Below are 20057 nucleotides of genomic sequence, written 5' to 3'. Positions count from 1 at the left end.
ATGTTAGTTTCGCTTCGCGGTTTGAAAATAAGTAAAATAACTATCTGACAGTGAAATAAAGTATCAGTTTTAGTCTCAGTTTAAATAATATAATTATTTGTGTTGTATTCAGTTGAGCTATTCCCGTCTAACATACGTTTATGTATATTTTCAATGTGTATAACAACATAAGTGACAATTTCTAATAGAATGCAATGCGAACAAACCCGAAAATAGCCAAATAGCTCAGGAGGTAGAAATGTTTAACTTTATAACTTTTTAATGCGGAGCGACATGAACATGCCAAAAATACTTTAACTAATAGATGAACATAAGTATATATATATATGTATGTATGTATATACATATATATATTTGCACCTACAGCTAACATATACATACATTTGTATGTTCTGTGCATGTATTCTATCTGTTCATGTATAAATATGTATATATGTGTGTAAATGGGGAGGTGTAAATAAGTGTCCTTATCTTTAGAAAACTTGGTTGATAACAAAGTACCAAATCCTGTAAATGAAATTTATTTAAAGTTTTAGTGTAGGATTAATAAACAACTAAGAAAGCCGCAATTGCTTAAAATATAAATGTTTAATTCAGAAAACCGAAAATGGTATACAAAATGGATCTACTACTTCTGTTAATTTTGACATTTCAACAAATAAGATACATCGTTGGAAGCAAAGATGGTAAGTCTGAGACAAATAACTACACACATGCATACAAACATACGTACATATGTATGTATGTGCATATATGCACATATTTAAAGGTATAACGAAATATTCCGGGCTAGACTAAGATTACTTAACACATAGGCTATCATAAAAATAAAAAAAAATACCCTTATGTACAAATTTACATGTTTATAACAGAAGTTTTGGTACGGAAACAGCCAAATTTGTTGTCACTACTAGTAAGTTGAATGAGGAAATACGGAGTGAGGCAACATATTGCGGAGGTAACATTAATTTTAATGTTACATACATATGTACATACATATGTACATACATATGTACATACAGCAGTTTTCATTGGGAACGTTCACCATAACGTGATCAGCGATCAGTGATGGATTGCATCTATCATACGTATAGTGAGTACTGGTGAACGCCTATGATGCGTACCTTACCATCGTGGCTTCGTAAACTTCAACGACTTCGAACCTATCGTTATTGGCTTCGCAACAATAAGCACTCTAGTAAAAGTGGATCGTATTATTTTACGTTCCATTGCGTTCATCAGAACAGGCCATCAGTGATCGCTGATCAAGTTGTCCTGGTGAATCCAATTATATTCGCATTCCATCTTCTTGTTTTTCATAGAAAAACAAATTTATACATAAAATCTCATCAGTAAGTAAAAGTAATCGTTAAATCTCATGCAAAACCTAGTTTTGGCCAACTGACTCAAATCGAATTGAAGCTTTTTCAGGCCAATTAGACAGATTTTTAAAATTATTTTGTCATTATGACACACCTTACGATGACCTCTATACCTGGTGCTAAGGTCGATTTTGAACAACTATTATCTTTGTTGCGAAAATACCAAGAGATTCACACGGGACAAATCCGGAAGGGGTTTTTACCAATTCAATCTCAGAATTCAGAAAAAGCAATATATTAATGCAAATATTTGATAAATGTGGTCCACTGATGTCTCTGTTAAGTGTCTATAAATTTACAAAAAAAAGATTCGTACTTTTCTAAAAATTTAGTTAAAGCCTTTGTCGCAAAACTCCTTGTTTTTTAACAGTTACAAATATAATCGTTTGCCATTTATCTCGAACTTTTTAAGATAGTTTAGTATGCTAGAAAGACATTGTAAAATAACTATCTAGTACTTAGATGTGCAAAATTGTCTGTCGACAGAAAGTGCAATATATGTATTTCGTTTGGTGCCCAGTATGACCAAAGTGGCAAAGTTCATGCACTCTGGGTACACTGCTTCGTGTTTGTTACATTTTGTATGAAAGCAGGAAGGAGTATATTATTTGAGAGTGGATCTGGAGCTTGGAGGAGAGAGTAAATTAGAGTAACTTTTTTAATGCGAGGTGTACCACATGTAAATAGTTTACATTTTTTGTTTGTTAAATTGAATTTTGTCTAAACAAATAATATCGCTTATACTTCTAGTACCAGTACATCAAATCGAATCTTTGGTTGGAGAAAATATATTCCTTCCATGCAATATAACTACATATGAGGGAGATGAGCCGGTGTTGGTGCTATGGTACAAAGATGACAAGGGTACTCCCATATACAGGTAAATATATGAAATAGTCAAAATAAATAGTCCATTAATTCGTTGAACAATTTCAACGGTCCCTATCGGACCCAGACATTATATATGTGACATTGGAAGAAACAGCGAGCTTCTCTTTGTATCGTAACGATTAGTTTCAGTAATACGACTACACAGTAAGACAATTGATAAACTTTTCAATGTAACTAGCAAGAGACAAAAATTAAGTTTTGGCCCTGAATCAGTAGATCAGTTCCTCATACTCAGAGTTTGCAATATACTCTCAAAATCCTTTTTTAAACTAAAAATCGCAATTTGGTTTGGTTCTTTAGGTTGATACTAACTATATAAATCTACTGAAATCAAATCATTCAAATCACAAAATTCTTTGTCTATTTTTAATACTTTCACCTTTAAATATATTTTAGTATCGACATACGCGCAGGTGTTTCCAAAGCACCAAAAAGATGGTCTGATGAATCCGTCTTTGGAGATAGAGCTTACTTTATTTTTGACAAGGAGCCTGGTAGACTTTCAATCCAAAACACCCAACCATCCGATTCAGGAACATTTAGATGCCGGGTAGACTTCTTAAAGGCGCAAACAATAAACAGCCGTGTAAGGCTTAACGTCATATGTAAGTAATTGTATTTTTAAATGAATTTATAAAAGCCCTTATATCCCAAGTCCTTATATATGTACATATATCTGATGATAAAAGATATGAATGTATATACATAGTGGCTTTCCGATATCCTTTTCGAAAATTAATTTATCATATTTTTAAACTTTCTTTTTTTTTTTTTTATTAGCTCCACCTAAACAAGTAATTATACGGGACAATGATAACGTTGAGCGATCTACAGTGGTAGGGCCATACAGTGAAGGCGACCTTGTGATCTTAAAATGTCAAGTAGTTGGAGGTAAGACATTAACTTATAAAACTACATACATATATATGTAAATGTGTATGTAGGTAGACCATTCTGGAATTAACAAACCTTTAATTCAATTTTTTAATTTTAATTTCTTAGGCTACCCAGCTCCTACAATAAGTTGGTATCGAGATGGTGTGGAAATGCCTTGCGATATTTTCCATTCAGAGGGAGGAAAACTGATCGAGTGTGTAATATCTCTGCCCTCGCTCGGAAGAAAAGACCTCAACTCTCGACTCACATGCAGAGCAGTTAGTCATCCTCGTGCACCAATCGTTGAAGCTGTGGTTCAAATCGATATGAACTGTAAGTGTTTCCGAAACAAATTCTATGATTGTAAGGCCTTCGTTCGTATTCCTCTTTATTTAATAAGCCAAGCAATATTTTACTCAACCTACGACTTACATCTTTGTAGTTTCACCCTTGAACATTCGATTGTTAGGGGCCCATCAGCCCCTCTCTGCTGGACGAAGGTATGATCTTTTATGCCAAAGTGCTGGATCCAGACCGCCTGCAGTTATAACGTGGTGGCAAAATGGCATACGACTTGAAAAAACAACTGAAACTGTAAGTAAACAAATTTTCTATACAATATATTGTGTAGGTGCGCTCACGTTCATAAGCACACGTTCATAAGAGCTCAGTGATGGATTTAAGAAGGCTTGATGTTCGGCATAGTGTGACTGTGATAGTGCCAATATTTTCGACTTTTACTCATAGTGCATTTGTGGGTTTATCGACTTGTCTGTTTATGTTAATCAGTAATATAACTAATTTTTGGCCTTCGCTTTTTTTTTTGGTGATGGAATGTACATTTTTTAATGCAAAATATTTATCATGTTATTTTAGACGTCAAGTGATGGTAACCAGACAACAAGTACTCTTTCCATCAGCCTAAGTAAAGCCGATTCGGGGAAGTTTTTATCCTGCAAAGCTTACAATCATGCTGTTCCATCGGAGCCTCTTGAAGACGGATGGAAGCTTGATATTCAATGTAAAGACAATAATGCATTTATGAAAATAAAATACATTAGTAGATTGTTATTTTCCTTTTTTAATACGTTATTCTAATTTTCATTTATTACGATGTAAAAATATCTTTGTTTCGATTTTATTTACAGATGTTCCGGAAGCGTATGTTCGATTGGGAACTTCTTTAGACGCAAATACTCTACGTGAGGGTACAGATGTTTATTTTGATTGCCTAGTAATAGCTCATCCAAATGTTTTTCGAATTGAGTGGCGTCACAACGTAAGTATTAACATATTAGAAAGAAAATTATCATTCAATCTATAATAGTTTTTCCAAAAAATTAAAACTTTCGAATATATTTATTGTGTTTTATTGTTTCAATTTCTTTTAGGATCAACCATTGTTCCATAACATTTCACAAGGAATAATAATAAGTAATCACTCTTTGGTTCTGCAAGGTGTAACAAGATCTACCGCCGGCAACTATTCATGCGTTGGATATAATGCTGAAGGGGAAGGAATAAGTGCACCGTTTGCCTTGAATATTTTGTGTAAGTTGTCCTAAAATAAAAGTAGTGACGCGTTTGGACGCAACTCACACCGTTCCTTCTCGATGTATGTGGAGTCAGAGTTGCCGAAAAAGCTCGGCAGCTTCCAACATGAACTGTTTTTCCTTTAAACGTTGGTTAACGTTTTACTTTTTTTTCTAGACTCTCCTACGTGCATGCAGAACCAGAAGAAAATATATGGGATAGCAAAACACGAAGATGCAAAAATAACGTGCGTGGTCGATGCAAACCCACATGAAGTCGAATTTAGTTGGACATTTAATAATTCGGCGGAAAGTATTGACGTTGCTAAAAATCACATTATACAGTCGGGTAAGTTCTGCCTAATTACAGATACAAGCCCTCCCGCAGTGCCCTCTTTTGTTTGTATTAACTAACTACTACAAAAAATGAGCTTTTATTTACGCTTCGAGCCAAAATGACTTGAATTTAACTAATAGGTTACATCGTTTTAGGCACATCCTCCATTGTAACATACACTCCAATCACTGAACTGGACTATGGTACCCTCTTATGCGTCGCAACGAATAAAATCGGAAAGCAGAGAGTACCCTGCGTATTTCACATTATAGCTGCAGGTAAGTTAGAAACTCAGAGATATTGCAAGGTGCCGCCTGTGTCCTATTATTCCGGCAAAACAACAGAATTTCAGTTTCATAACTTTGAACTATGGCCATAACTGGTGATAATTTATGCATTGAGACGTTTTGGAGCATTGGACTTTTAAAATAGTCTCGGATTGTAATTCGGTAGTACAAACGTTAACCAGAAAGTCTGTTAGCTCTAATATAGCTCATTGGTTAAGATAACTATGATTCCTCTATTGATAACGAGTTGATATTTTCTGTGTACGTTTGCTAGTTGCCATTCATAGATAGTATTGGCGAATCGCTTTATTTTAAGTGTTATTTAGATTTTCTTATAACCAATTTTTCTTGTACACTTTAAGGTCGACCGGAAAAAGTACACAATTGTACTCTTATCCATGTATCAGTGTCATCATTAACAGTTACCTGTAATGATGGTTTTAATGGCGGATTACCACAGCATTTTCTGATGGAACTTACGGACAGTAGTACACATGTAAGATACAATAGACTGCAATAATATTTAAAAGTCAACTTTATTCCAAGCCTGGCGAGCATATTTTAATTATATTTATAAGCTAGGGGGTAACGGCATATGTATCTCCTGGCGGCATATCTCCTCCCATACATTTTTCAGCAGGAGATATGTCGCTAAATTCGAGGCTAAACTTCGCGTTTTGCCGTATACCGAGCTGCCAAAACAGTGGATCTAAGGATGTTCGGCTTTAACCATGTTTCGGTAAACACAATCAAGTGGGATGAACATGTGACACTATCCATGAAAAGTGTGCCGAGCTTACTAAGCCTCTAGATTTGTGATGGGCTACTCGGAAGGAAGTAAGTTGTTTGACTGAGAGGAATTCGAGTGGAAAGGCTGATTACTAACAAAGCAGAACATAATTTACAGAAAGAACCGATAACCAAATCTCTCCGAATCGATTCGGGTTTTCGTTCATGCACAGCTCTAATGAAAACAGTACATTTTTCAATATGACAACTTATGACATCTTATGACAAAATTGAATTCAAACCAATTTGTACAAGCTCTTTTTATTTGTTTATTTCAGGAACTAAAAGCAAATATTACATCCACAAATCCAAGATTCACGGTTTCTGGTCTTACTCCAGGTAGCCTGTATAAACTATATATATTTTCGTTTAACACAAAAGGTCGATCTGATCCTGAAATACTCAACGCGGCTATGCTCCGAATGCCAGAAAAGCAGTTAACTTCAGAACAAAGTGAGCAAAATTTGTTTTCCTATTAAAGCCCAGTACTCAGATTGTCTTTAATTTTTGTCGACCGAATCAGGGATTATATTCGTATGTATCTTCAAACTATGTACATATGTCGACAAAAACACATGCACACACACAGACTCTACATCTATTTCTCAAATATTTTAAATATTTAAACTTCCGTAGCGCACACACTTTTCCCACTTTGGTCTAACTGGACACCCAGCGAAATATATGTCACTTTTTCACGAGAGAAAGTTTATCGCATCTGAGTACTGGGCTGAAACTTGGATTACCTTTTATATATATCACTTGTTACTTACATTAGTTACCTATCGAAAATGTAGTTAACAATAATTTATGATGTGTATAACACTTCGACAAAGTTGAGCTCCTCAACTTACTTAAAAACCTGCCTAACGCTCGGCGGTGCTCTTAATTGTAATGTAATCAAAGTTAACGCGTTGCAAGTAGCTGGAGGTCTAAGGGGCTTGCCTTTAGTTCGCGAGTCGGAAAGTTAGAGTAACTTTAACGTTTATTTTTATTGAACTACAGGGTTTATATAAGTAATTTCGTACACTTCATGATAATTTGATTTAAATTTGTTTTAACTTCAAGCGAATAATCTTCGTGCGGAGCTTTTATTCTCGCCAGTTGTCTCGCTAACAATTGGGTTAACCTTGGCTGTACTGGTCGCCATACTAGCTATTATACTAGCTCTGCGAATACCATGCACAGCTACATCCAGAAGGCGTCAAAAAGAACTGTCTAATGAGAATATATCAAGAGATGAATCCCCAGGGCCAAGTATAAAGAGTTCTGCGAGTAAGGATCTTGATGATTATGATGAAAAAAATCCCGATGTTGTACCGGAAACTATTGATTCAGATGATCAGGTAAGAATCGCGTCCTTTAAATATCTAAAAAATATGTGTGTTTAGCTGGTAAGCTTTTTTACTAACTGCTGTGAAATGTTTGTATTAATGAGGTGAGTAGCATTTTTAGGACTAATACAGTTTATTGTTGTGAACTATGATCATCAAAGCGGCCAACAAACGAAGGCGAAATGTGCGCAATATACAGATATATTTATCCCCGGTACTCGAACATACACTTGTATGTTGTGTGATATCACAGCAGACTGGATGCCAATTGGATGTCAAGACAGATATATTAAAAAAATGTAAGATGTAAAATTCGACAAAAAATACATATGTAATTATGTATGTACATACATACTTAATGACTGAGTACCGGGTATAAAAGTCTCACAACGTTCCTCCTCGTTACTCTTTCTAAAATATTGGGAACAATAATTCAATTTTAAATTATCACAATCATTATAGACTGACAGCACAAGGAACAGACAACAGATATCAACTATTCATACCGACCGCAGTCCCAGCAGAGGAATATCTGTAAATGAGACACAACACATTACAGCTGCTGAAATGACATTACGCACTTCTCACGGAATGGGCTATTGTACTTTACGCAGTGGAGTTCATAGCCCGGTACAAGCCTTGGCTGGGGAAATCTCAATTGTAAGTAGTTATTTTTAGTGGAATTAGGGAGGAGAAATAACAACATTGAAGTTCTCGGAATACTTGATCTGCAAATTTGTAACGCTGCCATTATTTGTATACATAAAAGACTAAACAATGAAAACATTCTGACTAAAATATCTTCTTTTTTAAATTTATTTTAGAATGTGACTCCACACGTCTATTCAAGCTCAATCTCCCAATGTACACTTCCTCGCCAGTCGTTGCACAATGCTTGGCCAAAGTATAATTGCAACCTGAGCGGAACAAGACCGACTTCAACATTTCATCAACTTTCTTTTCCACAATCAAGAGCGCATAGCCATCATAGCCATTCACAGTCATTAATTGGACATTCAAATGGATCATCTTTAGCATCGAATAGTTCTATGCCCTCGCCCTCAAATGTTTTACCTCCACCACAAGGAAGAATACCCTTGCATCATATAAACCAATCTCAAAGCGGTAAAGTCTGCATGGGACTCGGTAGCGATGACATTCACTCAGTTGAACAAAATCTTTCCGATGACGAGGTTACCGTCCAAACTCCATTAATGATTAAACGCGACAGCACTGTATGACTATAGAAATTCCACAGGGTGGTCGACACTCCCCTGTGATAACAATTTTAATATTCTCTGTATCCTGCATTTCGAACTCTTAGAATAAACTTTTATACTTTATTATTAAAACAGTATTGTTTAAAGTTGAATTATTTTGTGGTGAAATAAACTAATTTATATGTATTGTTTTTGTGCGGCGAACTAGATTAGTTTACTGTAGACGGGTGCGCTGCAGGCTGTTATCTGCTACAGTGCTGCCGTCCCGCTAGTGCTGCTAGTCTGAACATCCTATCACCACTTGCAGGATTGCAGGAAATGAGATAAGATCAGTCCGCGTTCACGAAAGCGGTGTCGTACCGCAGGAAACGTAGATGTTACTAGACATGGTGCACCGGCTGGACAACGACAAGAGTGCGGGAGCAGTTACACACCTGGCAGAGCTTATTGGACTGAGCTGCTTAAGACTCGACATCTGTGTTCTGAACATAAGGCTGAGGTTAACTTGCGTCTGGCCAAGCTGTGGCATTGGGCACGGATGTGGAATGAGACTCGCTGAAATTTGAATTGCGATGCAAAGCGCTTGGACGGAACCTAGTTAAATAAATAGATTTTTCAAGTCGATCCATCCCCTATGGCCGATTTTCGTTATCCAGGCAGATCCAATCATACATCATTTTTCAAATAAAAGACAAAGGAATAATATACAAATCTTTATTATGGTTTACAAAACGTATTTAAAAATTTCAGTATTTATAAATATTTTGAGACTATATAATTTGTTTATTATTTTATCATGTTAAGTGTACGATTTACTTTTAAATTATGTCTGCAAGGTGTCGTCTAAGTCTTCCTCCTTGACTACCGACTGCGCAGCAGCCCGTTTTAAAACTTTTGTTACAACTTCGCTTAATGAATCTCTAGCTCCCGATTCTAAGATTTCTGATATTCTTGAATAAGTTGTGTCGTCGGTCCTTAGTCTTAGAATAGAAATAAGCGCCAACTCTGAGTTAGATTTGACGTAGCCATTTTTTTCTTTCGTGCCATTTACCAGCATAGGAACCAAATATTTCAAAAGGTCTACCCCAATTTGATCTGCTGTTAAATTTTTTGAAAGGTGTGTACAACTTTTAGCGACCAATTGCTTCACGTCATTACTAGAATGATTCATAGCTCTAGCTAGTGCCACTACGATGGTGGTAGGAAGCTCACTTTTGTTAACAAGAGTGTTCTCCAAAAGATAAGTGGCAGCTCTTATAGCATTGCTAGCAATTGGAACTTTCTCTGACACAATATTAGCCAGAATATTTTTCTTTATTTTTTCATTCAAGTTTGATGTGAGAACTTCATTGGGGCATTCCTTCAAAGCAACAAACAAGATAACTGTGTGCCCATGCTTAATTAACATATCGTCTGTGCTGTTTGTAAGTATTGAATTATTGAATATATCGTCAATTTGTGCAGCCGGCATATACTTGATCATAGCTCCTAAGCACCCGCAAACCGCATTTCGAGTAAGATCTTCTTGATGTCCAACCATGGTTAGTAAGGTGCCAAATACTTGTTTTCTTATTGGCTCAGACATTTTGTCGCCAGACGGACTCACAATATTACGAAGAGCATACAACATTGTTTCCCTGACAGCAGAATCATCGGTATTTTTAATCCCATTGTGAATTTCGTTGAACAAAGGATCTGCTCTAGAGTGGATTGCCACTAGCTCCGATAGAGCCTTGCCAGCTTTCATCCTTACGTTTCTGTTTTGGTCGTGCAAAGCTTTAAGGAAAGTGGTCTGAAGCTGTGGTAAGAACTGTTTTAATATAACTCCGACTTTGTGCAACAAAATGGCTAATGTTTCTAAAACTGCCGCCTTGACCGCAGCATTAAAACGATCACCCAGGATTCGAATCAATGGACCGGTTATATGCACCACAGATGGTTGCAGGGACTGTGCACTAGTAAGGTAAATAACTTCACCCAGCCCTTGGGCTGCATTTTCTTTTTCTTCTGGTAAGCCATTTAAAATCGCTTCTCGGAAAACAGGCAGCAAAGGCGTTATGCCTTTAGGCAAACAAAATCCTGGTAACTCAGGCTCTTTTAATTCACTTGCAGCGAAGCGAACTGCTTGGCGAACATCAGATACGTGAGCTATTTGTTGTGCCGAATTAAGTCCCTTAATTACAGCATTTAAAGCTTCCCATGACTTTTGTAAAATGTCTTTATCGTGATCAGCCATTAGCCTAAGTAGGCATCGCAAGAGTTGGGGAATGTATTGTGAATAGTCTCCAGGTGAGTGAATGCAGAATGCAGAAAGCAAACTAGCCGAGGACTTTCGAGTACACAGATCATCCGAGTTTGCTGAAATCAGTAAGGTATCCATTATTGTTCTTATACCAACTTCATCCGTTACTGATAATATGACGGTTTGACAATAATCCAATTCTTGTTGTTCATGTGCAGAACCATACGATTCTGAAAGGGCATCTAATAGTGCTGATAATATTTTGGGCAAGTATTTCGTTAATGCGTCACCAGCTACAGATACAAGAATCGATAAAGCTTTTGTATTAACTGGAGGAGAAGTTAGTTGGGGCACTAGGTAAGGTAGTACTACTCTTGATTTAATGGACATAACTTGACGCAGTCCATCTAAAGTATTCTCCGCAATTTGAGGATCTGGATTGGATAAATTTTCAAGCATGAAAGGCAAAATATCATCTAGAGCTCGGGATCCAACTGTGCTATGCAAAGATTCAAATGTTTTTGCTGCTGCTTCTCGAACTTCTGGTAGAGGATCGGACAAGGCTTTACGTACTGTTGGGACCAAGCTGTTCACAAATGTAAGCACCATTTCCTTAGATGTGGATGCCATTATTTCCGATAAGCCAATACAGACACCCTGCCGTTGATCCGGGTGATCAGAGTTTAATCCATTTTCAAGAATTGGTATGATTTCAGGTAAAACTCTTTCGCCAAGTTTTCTAACCAAATCTCCTAGTGTTCGAGCAGCTACTTGTCGTTTGTCATAACTAGTGCTTGCTAAACACCCTAATAGTAAACCAAATAATGTAGGAAGAATCTCACGAAGTGTTCTTGGAGTATTCGTTACAACTATTTTCCACACATGCAATGCAGCTTGCCGAACCATTAAGGAAACATCGCTGCGTCCCATATAGAGTCCAGACAATACTCGATTACGCCGCTCATCGCCCAAGAATCGAATTATAGCTTTGTGTGAATGTTCAGTTCCGAAATTGTCATCTTCGCTGGCAGTTTCGGTAGTCATTTTTCCAGACACGCCGGATATGCGATACAGTAAATCTCCTAATAATTGAACTGAGCTAAATCGGATTCGCCAGTTATCATCAAATAGCCCCTTTTCAAGCTCGGGGAGAAGGAGCGCTACAGCTGTTTCTGCATATAGATTGACAATTCGCTGGCCTGCTTTTAGTGCTGTCTCACGCACATATTCACTCTCATCAGCTAATGCTTTTAGAATTGGATTGATTATTTGTCCGATATAGGGTGTAAATTCCTCAGGAAACGCGCCAGGCATATATATAAACATCATTATATATCCATCCTTAACGTGTGGAGCAATATCAACTCTTTCTGCAGTGGATATAATTTCTGGCATAAGTTTGTGCATCTTTTCGACACCAAGCCCACCAACTACTTCAGATAGTCCTTGTGCTGCACCACTACGATCCACACTACTTGACTCTGATGTTAAAGTTTGCATTAACCATGGTAATAGATTTTCAAATGAAGTTTCGCCCATGCCCTTAACCATGGCACCAAGCGCTCGAGCAGAGACTGCTCTCACTTCCGGAACGGGATCTAACAAAGATGATTTCAGGCCAGGAATGATACTTGGTAGATATGGTGCCAAATCTTTTTGATCTGTAAGCGAATACATATTGCCAATAATTTGAGCTGCCATTTTTCTTGTTTCAGTGGATCGGTCCATAAAAGCTCTTTGAACAACAGGCATAATAAGGGCCAATGAGGGGGCATCAATGAAATGCACGAACTTAGTCTTGAGTAAGCATTGCAAGCATGCAGAAGTATTATTAGAAGGGTCCTCCAAGGCCATCAATAGAATCGGAACAATTTCTTGAATTTCAGGATTTTTAATAACCGATCCTATTACTTTAAGAGCTTCCGCACCGGACTCTTGTACTTTTGTATGGGAGTCACCCAGCACTTCTATTAGCTTTGGGACTATACTGGGCAAACAAGATGAGAGCTGTTTCGGAGCACAAAATGCCATTGCACCCAATAACTCAACAGATGCTGTCTTTGTTCTCCAGGAGTCTTCGTCAAGAGCATCTAAAAGAGACGGAAGTACTAGTTTAACGCCATGTGCTGACAGCTTTCCCATCACTACTTTAGCAGTGTCATCCGCCGCTTGTCTGACATATTGGGAAGAATCGCCGAAGCACTGCAACAAGTGTGGCAAAACATGGACAATATACGGCTCAAACAAGCGACCAAGTGTCGTACATAATACTTCAAAAGCAAACAAAGCTCCTTCTCGGGATCTGTAATTTTTTTTCTCTTGAATATAAGCTGTTAGTTTAGACATTATGTCCAGTTGCTTTAGTGATAAAATTCCGAGTCCTTTCACAATTCCGGCGATACCATACGCTGCACCACGTCTTTCACCATATTTGTCAGACTTTGCAAGCGAATGTAGAAGTTTTTTAATCATATTTGGAGCTTCATCTTTGACGGATGGGATTAGATGAGGTAAACAATTTGAAACCGCTTCTTGTACTTGTTGGGAGGGAGTTGACAGTGCAGTAAGTAACCGTTTGACAATTGGATCAATTCGCTTATCGTCCTTTTCCAAGTGCCGAGCTAGGGATCCCATTAAGATTACGACAGCTTGACGAATGTTGTCATAGCTCTGGGATTTCGGTGCTTTATCAAGAAATTCTTCAAATACAGGTAAAAGGCTCACAATTGTCTCTTTACCGTGGATGTCAACTATCTTTAATGCCGCAGCTAACATTTCCTTGTGTACGATATCCTCACGATCTCCAAGACCCTGGGAAACCATGAAATGCATAATGAAATTGATGTCTTCAACAGATAAATATGGAGCCATTTGGGCAAATGCAAACGCAACACCTCTTCGTGGTTTCCATTGGTCTGTAGCTGGCTCGATTTCACGGTCAAATTGATCCACTACAGGAGGTATAAGTGAAAGCTTTTCATTGTAAATGTCTAATAATTTTTGTATTCCGTTTTTAACTAAAGTTTCGTCAGTCTTGATAAGGGGTATCAATGATTCTGCCGCTGACTTTTGGATACACAGTTCAGAGTGTGTGATATTAGATACAATTTCGTTAAACCCTGGGAGAGGTAAATTGGACATATCCCAGACACTAACAGCCAGATCCCTATTTTCATCTGCTACATCGAATTTTGCAATCCAAAGCCTGACAATAATTGCTTGTTGGAGGTCATTTTGAACTTTTAAATGGTTAACAATGGCTTCTATCATTATTTTCAGGGCACGCAATGCGACGTTTCTTACAGAGTCTATGTTACATTGCAAGGCCTCTAAAAATACCATAATAATATGGTTATCTGGGCTAGCACAAAAGATACCTCCGCTTGAAGACTTGGCAACTTCTAATATAGCGCTGGCCGCTTGGGCTTGAACTTTGTTATTTGGGAAAATATTGAGTAATATTTCAAACATACCCAGTCTAGGCAAAAACTTAGCCTTACAATCTGAAGTCTCATCTCGTACTTGCGCGTGAAGACCGATAATTTGTATGGCAACAGAAATGAGTTTGTTACTTGAGTCGCACTTCAAAAATATTAATGCTCGCCGAAGAAATTCAAATGCATATGAAAATGATGAAGAATCCAAATGCTTCGAATTTGTATGGTCTTCCAGAGAAGTTATAATATCTTGCATAGATTCGTGTATATTTATAGAATTATATTCATCTTTTAGGTTGCACGAAGGTTTCTGAAGTTTAACTGTCGCAATCGCAATATTCTGAGCTAGATTTGGCTGATTCTTGAAACAAATAGTGTGCAAGGAAATATAAAGTTCAGTCAGAGCTTCCGCGCTAAGTGGGCTTCCCGTGGCTTTTAAGATATCATTTAAAAAAGTATAAAAATATAGAGCTACATGCTTTTCATTTCCATAAATTGACGCTTTAAGTAAACATATTTTACAAAGCAGTTTTTCCTTTAAATCTTTAATACGTAACTTGATACGTAGTTCCTTTTCTGTTTGATTTTTAATTTGCTCCTCTTGCTTTTGGGTGAGTTTAGTTGTCTTTGATTTACCCTCTTTTTGTCGCTTCTCATCAATTTCGCGACGAAGTTCAATCTCTTCCAACTGTTCCTTATGGCTGTAGACTTTATTTTCGCGTTTGACACGAGTAGTAGCATATTGTGAGTCTGCATGTGGTATTACAGTTTTATCATATAATTCTCCATCTGGTGTCATATATGTTAAGTATTCATCATTAGTCACATCATAATTTTCCGGATCAAGAAGATACCTCTTAAAATGCGCTATAATTATGGGAACAATAAGTTCAGGACTAAGGCGAACCAAAGTTGATATGGTATTTTCGTGGGACGCAGAAACTTTAAAGTTATCTATATATTCATCAACAATTTCATCTTTCTTACATGAAATTAAATTTTCTGGCTTGAGCTGAAAATTATTAAGTATGGTGGATTCCCAAAATATTGAATTATTCATTACGATTGCTGGATGATGGGCAATAACAAGTAATTGCATGGCAACCTCGACAGAGTCTTCATAACTAATATTCTGTAAGTCCGTCAAAACTTTCAATGTATCTACGTAAGCTTGTGTTGGGATTCCAAACTGATCAATACAAGTCTCGCCATCATTTTGAATGTTTACTGTATTAATGCGTTTACCAAATTCAGAGAGAGCTAATTTCACAAAGTCGACACCTCCAGGGGCTCTAATGATTTCCGTTACTTGAACTATTGTAAAATTTCTCACTTTAAGCGAAGTGCTACACAAGTTATAAACTAACGTCCTAACTAATGGCCCAAACTGGCACTTAATTTTTTCGGAATATGAAAACAGCAGCGTTTTCGCCATTAACGAAATATGACACAGCGTCTCAGTTGGCGCTGTTGCAATAAACTTCTCATTGAAGAAATACTGTTTGTTCATATCGAAAACCGTTGACCAAAAGTAGCAGTAGTTCTCGGATGGCTTCTCCAATATCAAAAGAATACAGGCAATACAGGCTGCTTCTGATGCGTTACTTATTTGGGATGCATTAGCTAAGGCTTTAGTGTACAAAGAAATAAGATCTGGTACAATGGAATTATGATTGTTAGCCGTAGTATTTTGAATAGATAGAAGAAGCCATTCCAGATAACTTTGTCGTATGACTTGATTTGTGTTTTTTTGATGAATGCCAGTTTTAAAGATTTCAATAATAACACTTGGAAGCTCATTACGTAACTTTTGAGTCCATAGAGCAAACATTTCTAAAGTACAGCAAATTACTTTATCCTGCGTCTCACATTCCAAAGCCTTCCAAAACAGGTTCACTGCTTTATCTAAAACGTTTGAATATTGGTCCTGGCTTATATTGTTAAAACTTAAAAAGCCGGCTCCCTGAAATAAAGAATACAAATGTTAGCATAATAGTATTCTATTAGAATAAGAATATATTCGAATATATATGTATGTATATCCGAAGAATAAAGTGTACCCTGTTTTTAAGTCACTAACTTCATTTTTCAAACTTAAGCTCCTTAAAAACAACAGATCAAATGTAATAATGGTAAATGTTTCAGATTAAGAAAAAATATATTTACCTGTAATAAATTTAGCCGGTATTCGACTACATTTATTTTACCGTCAGAACCGTTTAACACCGAAAAAATCTCTTCCAATAGTTCCTTGATAATAGTGCCATCAGAGCATTTTTGCGAAAGTAGTTTCAACGATTCAAGCGATTCGCGTCGTGCATTGTCGCCTTTGCTATATAAGTTCTTTATTAAAGCTTTTCCAATTTCAGAGGCATACCGACTACAATCGATATTAACCATGTCAAAAATTAGTCCAATACTTTCAAGAGTATTTTCAGGGCTTCGTAACATTGCCCTTTTTAAAGGAGGATATATATGAGAATCAAACTCAGATTCTGCAGTTGATTCCAATAGAGGACGACAGGCCATAATAAACGACTTTTCTGGCTTCTGCTTGCAGGAAATCATGCTCTTCACAAAATATTCAAGAACTTTTTCTTTATGTGATCTCATTATAATGGATTTATCTCTTTTGGCTTCAAATTTGATCATAATCATTATCATAATGGTCACATTTGTATTTGACTCCATTTGAAATATTGTGGCCAGAGTTTCATCATATGTGGTTTCACTATCATTCCATAAATCAAATATTATTTTAGTACCTGCGTCGGCAAATCGTTGATGTGGCCCCAATAAAGTGATTTGATATAGCAATGTCTGATACTCAAATAATCTTGTTTTTTCGGTTCTATAAATATTTGAGTCTCGATTTGCGAGCTTTAATATTACAGAAATCCATCCCAATGCGACAACAGCCGACTTACAAGATTTTTGTGGCGAAACAGCAGTAAACTCCTTGAACAAAAGGGTTTTAAATACATTTAACATATGTTCTACTGTTAAATCATGATGAATAGTGGCAAGATCAGCTACAAGGCTCCGAACGATGAGTTGTGATCGATGATCTTTGTACTTGCTTATCGTTGTAGCAATCACTTTACATATGCCTCGAATTATCGTTGAATTAATCCCTTGAAGATACAAAATGTAATAGTTTTAGAAAGTGTTTTATTGGCTTGATAAATATATGTAACAATCAAATATTTCTAGGAATCAAACATGCAGAGGTGCCACGGAAATCGCACGCGGAATGTTAATCAGCGGAAAGCAATTCCGCATAAAAATTTTCGCAAACAAAATTCCAACTGGCTAACGGTTCAAAACTAAGCTAGTGGGGTGAACTTCCAGGATTTAATGATTCCAGCGTTTATATTGCAGTTTTGTTAGTTGTATTATTTCAAACAAATTGGGTTTGAATTTATTTCTTGAATGAAATAAAATAATATTCGGAAAATGTTCCTTCAAAACAATATAAATCACTCAACTAATATAACCCTAACCATGAAAACAAAAAAACCACTGTAATCTCGTGCACAATATATTAGGCCGTCCGATCCCTTCACTAAAGTACTCGTTAATTATATTTAAAGCCGGGTATCCAGCACCGCGGAGACTAAAAAGACCTGTCAAACTTCATTTAAACGAGGAGGAACGTTCTGAGACGCGGTCGTACGAATCACAAAATTTTATACCCGGTACTAAGTCATGTACATGTGTGTTATATTTTCTAACTTTACTTATAACAATTTTTCTACATGGCCCAATATTTGGCACAAATCAATCAAATAAAACAATGATGTCGCCTTATATACAATACAAAATGCTGTTGTTTTGTGTATATTCATCAGGACAATTTTGACGAGGCTAAATATGCCCATCCAGAACATATTTAAGCTAAGAATTGATTAAAGCACGTTCCACACTTGAATTTTGTATGTAAATAAGTTGCAGAACTGTAATCTTGAAAGTTATATTAAAAAACATTCGATAGATTACATTAACAATTGGCCCTTTTCTAAACTGCGAGTTTAGTTTTAGTTTTATCGCATCTTCAAAATTGCGAATGCCACAGATTTACGTACTTTGTGGAGCCGGAAGGGGGCTTGACTGCATAACTGCAGTCTGGATGCAGTCTGTGATAACTAGGCATGAACAAGGAGGACAGACGGATAGGCCAACAGACAATCACATGTACACATGTAGCTACATATTTATGTCGCCTTGGCTATTGATGTTCATTTATATACAGTAGGCACACATCTTCGTACACTCTTATCACCAATGTTTGAACACCTACGTGCATACATATGTTTAAGTTAACGTAAACAGAAAAAGTTAATTTTATATCAAAGAACAACATATTCACTATCTTTTCATAAGAAGTTTTTGTTTCTTTTATGAAATTCTTATACAAATTAACTAAGGCAAAAACACTTCTTCTTAATAAATTATTGGGACATTTCTTTTTCGCAAGGTCGATTAATCCAAAACATGTTCTATTTGAACTCACTAGTCACATTCTCAAAAATGTCTCCACACACAGTTACTCTTGCAAACAATACTTGTTATGTTTATTATGTAAAATATGTGTTTTGTTCTTCATGCACGGCCACTTTAAGATTCGAGTACTTGGCTAGTTGGCTGTTCTTAAGGGGTTTGAAAATAGTTGTAGATACATATGTAATTATATTTCTTTTAATTTTATTTTGCATCGATTTCTTTTGTTTTATATATATATTTATGTTCATATTATGAACAAATATACTTTCTTTATATGGATACGTGGGTCAGACATGTATTTCGACACTGCAAAAAGCGCTTACCCGGGTTTTCCAGAACAGCAGAAACATTCTGAAACAATATCTGCCGCTCTTCCACGGAAGCGTTTAATACCCTGTTGGGCAAATCCCTCAAGGCACTAGACAACTGCAACATTACAAAATGTCATTTAAAATATACTTATAAAGTTTCATTTACTAACCTGTGCATCCACCATATTCGCCAAAACGTGTATCAATATAAAGATGGGTGTTTTAGGTTCGATATTATAGAAATGTATCGATACTAAATTACTTTCGATATTTTAAAACCATGAATGTTGGTACTCTCACGCTAAAAATGTTTAACACGGAACACAGTGAGAATTTTGTCCAGATATGGAACACCGATACCCACCCTCCATAAAAAACAGCTGGTGAAAGTTGATCTAAATTTTAAAGTTAAAACTAGTTAAAATGAGTAAACTTTTAGCCTTTTCAAGCGCCCAGTGTGTCTGCTATCGCAGTGAATCAGAAAATGCGATCACATTGGCAGACGTACGTCTTGAGAACAGCTGATGAAAGCCAAACAACTTTTGTAAATCAAATCATAAATCATGAATAAAAAGACGTGACAACTAACAGAAAGAGACTTGATTCTTTTATCAGCGGTGGAGAAAAATGTGTAGGATGTTTTAAAATGCAAGCTACAATTTATCCTAGAACTGCAAAGTTCTTGAAGCGTTTGGACCCTTGTAATTAGAAGTGGTATTAGTTTGAAGACTGAAGCAATAAGAAACGACATTTCAGACCACTTTTTATATAACCATAGTTTATAAATAAAAATTGTTAACCATTTAGATAGTTCTAATTTTTCACTAATATTTGTCTACAAGTTCTCTTTCCAGAATGTTCTCGATCGGTTGGGTTAAACGCGCCATGCGCCAGCGCCTCTCGGTCGGTTGGGCTG

The 20057-nt window shown here is 36.5% G+C and overlaps 2 protein-coding genes across 3 annotated transcripts; one reads left to right on the top strand and one right to left on the bottom strand.

Moving 5' to 3' along the window:
• The first annotated feature begins 55 nt into the window (after positions 1-55).
• Positions 56-8776, top strand: LOC117897700 (hemicentin-1). 2 transcript variants are annotated; one of them, XM_034806721.1, is made up of 17 exons: positions 56-232; positions 531-686; positions 2133-2262; positions 2670-2878; positions 3054-3164; positions 3276-3482; positions 3592-3743; positions 4026-4170; positions 4298-4428; positions 4541-4700; positions 4860-5030; positions 5174-5296; positions 5668-5801; positions 6373-6547; positions 7163-7440; positions 7891-8088; positions 8253-8776. In XM_034806721.1, exons 2-17 carry the CDS (start codon positions 608-610, stop codon positions 8667-8669), a joined length of 2820 nt encoding a protein of 939 aa, XP_034662612.1. In that variant the 5' UTR covers positions 56-232; positions 531-607; the 3' UTR covers positions 8670-8776. The 2 variants fall into 2 exon arrangements, with proteins under 2 accessions (XP_034662612.1, XP_034662613.1); XM_034806722.1 differs by lacking the exons at positions 56-232; positions 6373-6547; positions 7163-7440; positions 7891-8088; positions 8253-8776 and adding an exon at positions 5888-6181 and having other exon boundaries at positions 491-686.
• A 689-nt stretch (positions 8777-9465) lies between these two features.
• Positions 9466-19368, bottom strand: LOC117899682 (eIF-2-alpha kinase activator GCN1). The gene is made up of 4 exons (XM_034809872.1): positions 19312-19368; positions 19154-19256; positions 16494-17461; positions 9466-16290 (listed from the first exon to the last, which is right to left on the bottom strand). The coding sequence occupies exons 1-4, from the start codon at positions 19324-19326 to the stop codon at positions 9472-9474; spliced, it is 7905 nt and encodes a 2634-aa protein (XP_034665763.1). The 5' UTR covers positions 19327-19368; the 3' UTR covers positions 9466-9471.
• Between the last annotated feature and the right edge of the window lie 689 nt (positions 19369-20057).

Source organism: Drosophila subobscura, chromosome O (genome assembly GCF_008121235.1).
Source record: "Drosophila subobscura isolate 14011-0131.10 chromosome O, UCBerk_Dsub_1.0, whole genome shotgun sequence".
Classification (NCBI taxonomy): domain Eukaryota; kingdom Metazoa; phylum Arthropoda; class Insecta; order Diptera; family Drosophilidae; genus Drosophila; species Drosophila subobscura.
This window is presented reverse-complemented; position numbering and strand designations above follow the sequence as displayed.

Excerpts from the sequence above, each read along its gene's own strand:
- LOC117897700 (XM_034806721.1), top strand. The coding sequence starts at position 608 with ATGGTATACAAAATGGATCTACTACTTCTGTTAATTTTGACATTTCAA. Across the intron at positions 4,701-4,859 it reads GTTTGCCTTGAATATTTTGT|ACTCTCCTACGTGCATGCAG; the intron begins GTAAGTTGTCCT and ends TTTTTTTTCTAG. Across the intron at positions 5,031-5,173 it reads AAATCACATTATACAGTCGG|GCACATCCTCCATTGTAACA; the intron begins GTAAGTTCTGCC and ends ACATCGTTTTAG.
- LOC117899682 (XM_034809872.1), bottom strand. Across the intron at positions 17,462-19,153 it reads TGCTGTTCTGGAAAACCCGG|GGATTAATTCAACGATAATT; the intron begins GTAAGCGCTTTT and ends TGTATCTTCAAG. Across the intron at positions 16,291-16,493 it reads ACCGGCTAAATTTATTACAG|GGAGCCGGCTTTTTAAGTTT; the intron begins GTAAATATATTT and ends TCTTTATTTCAG.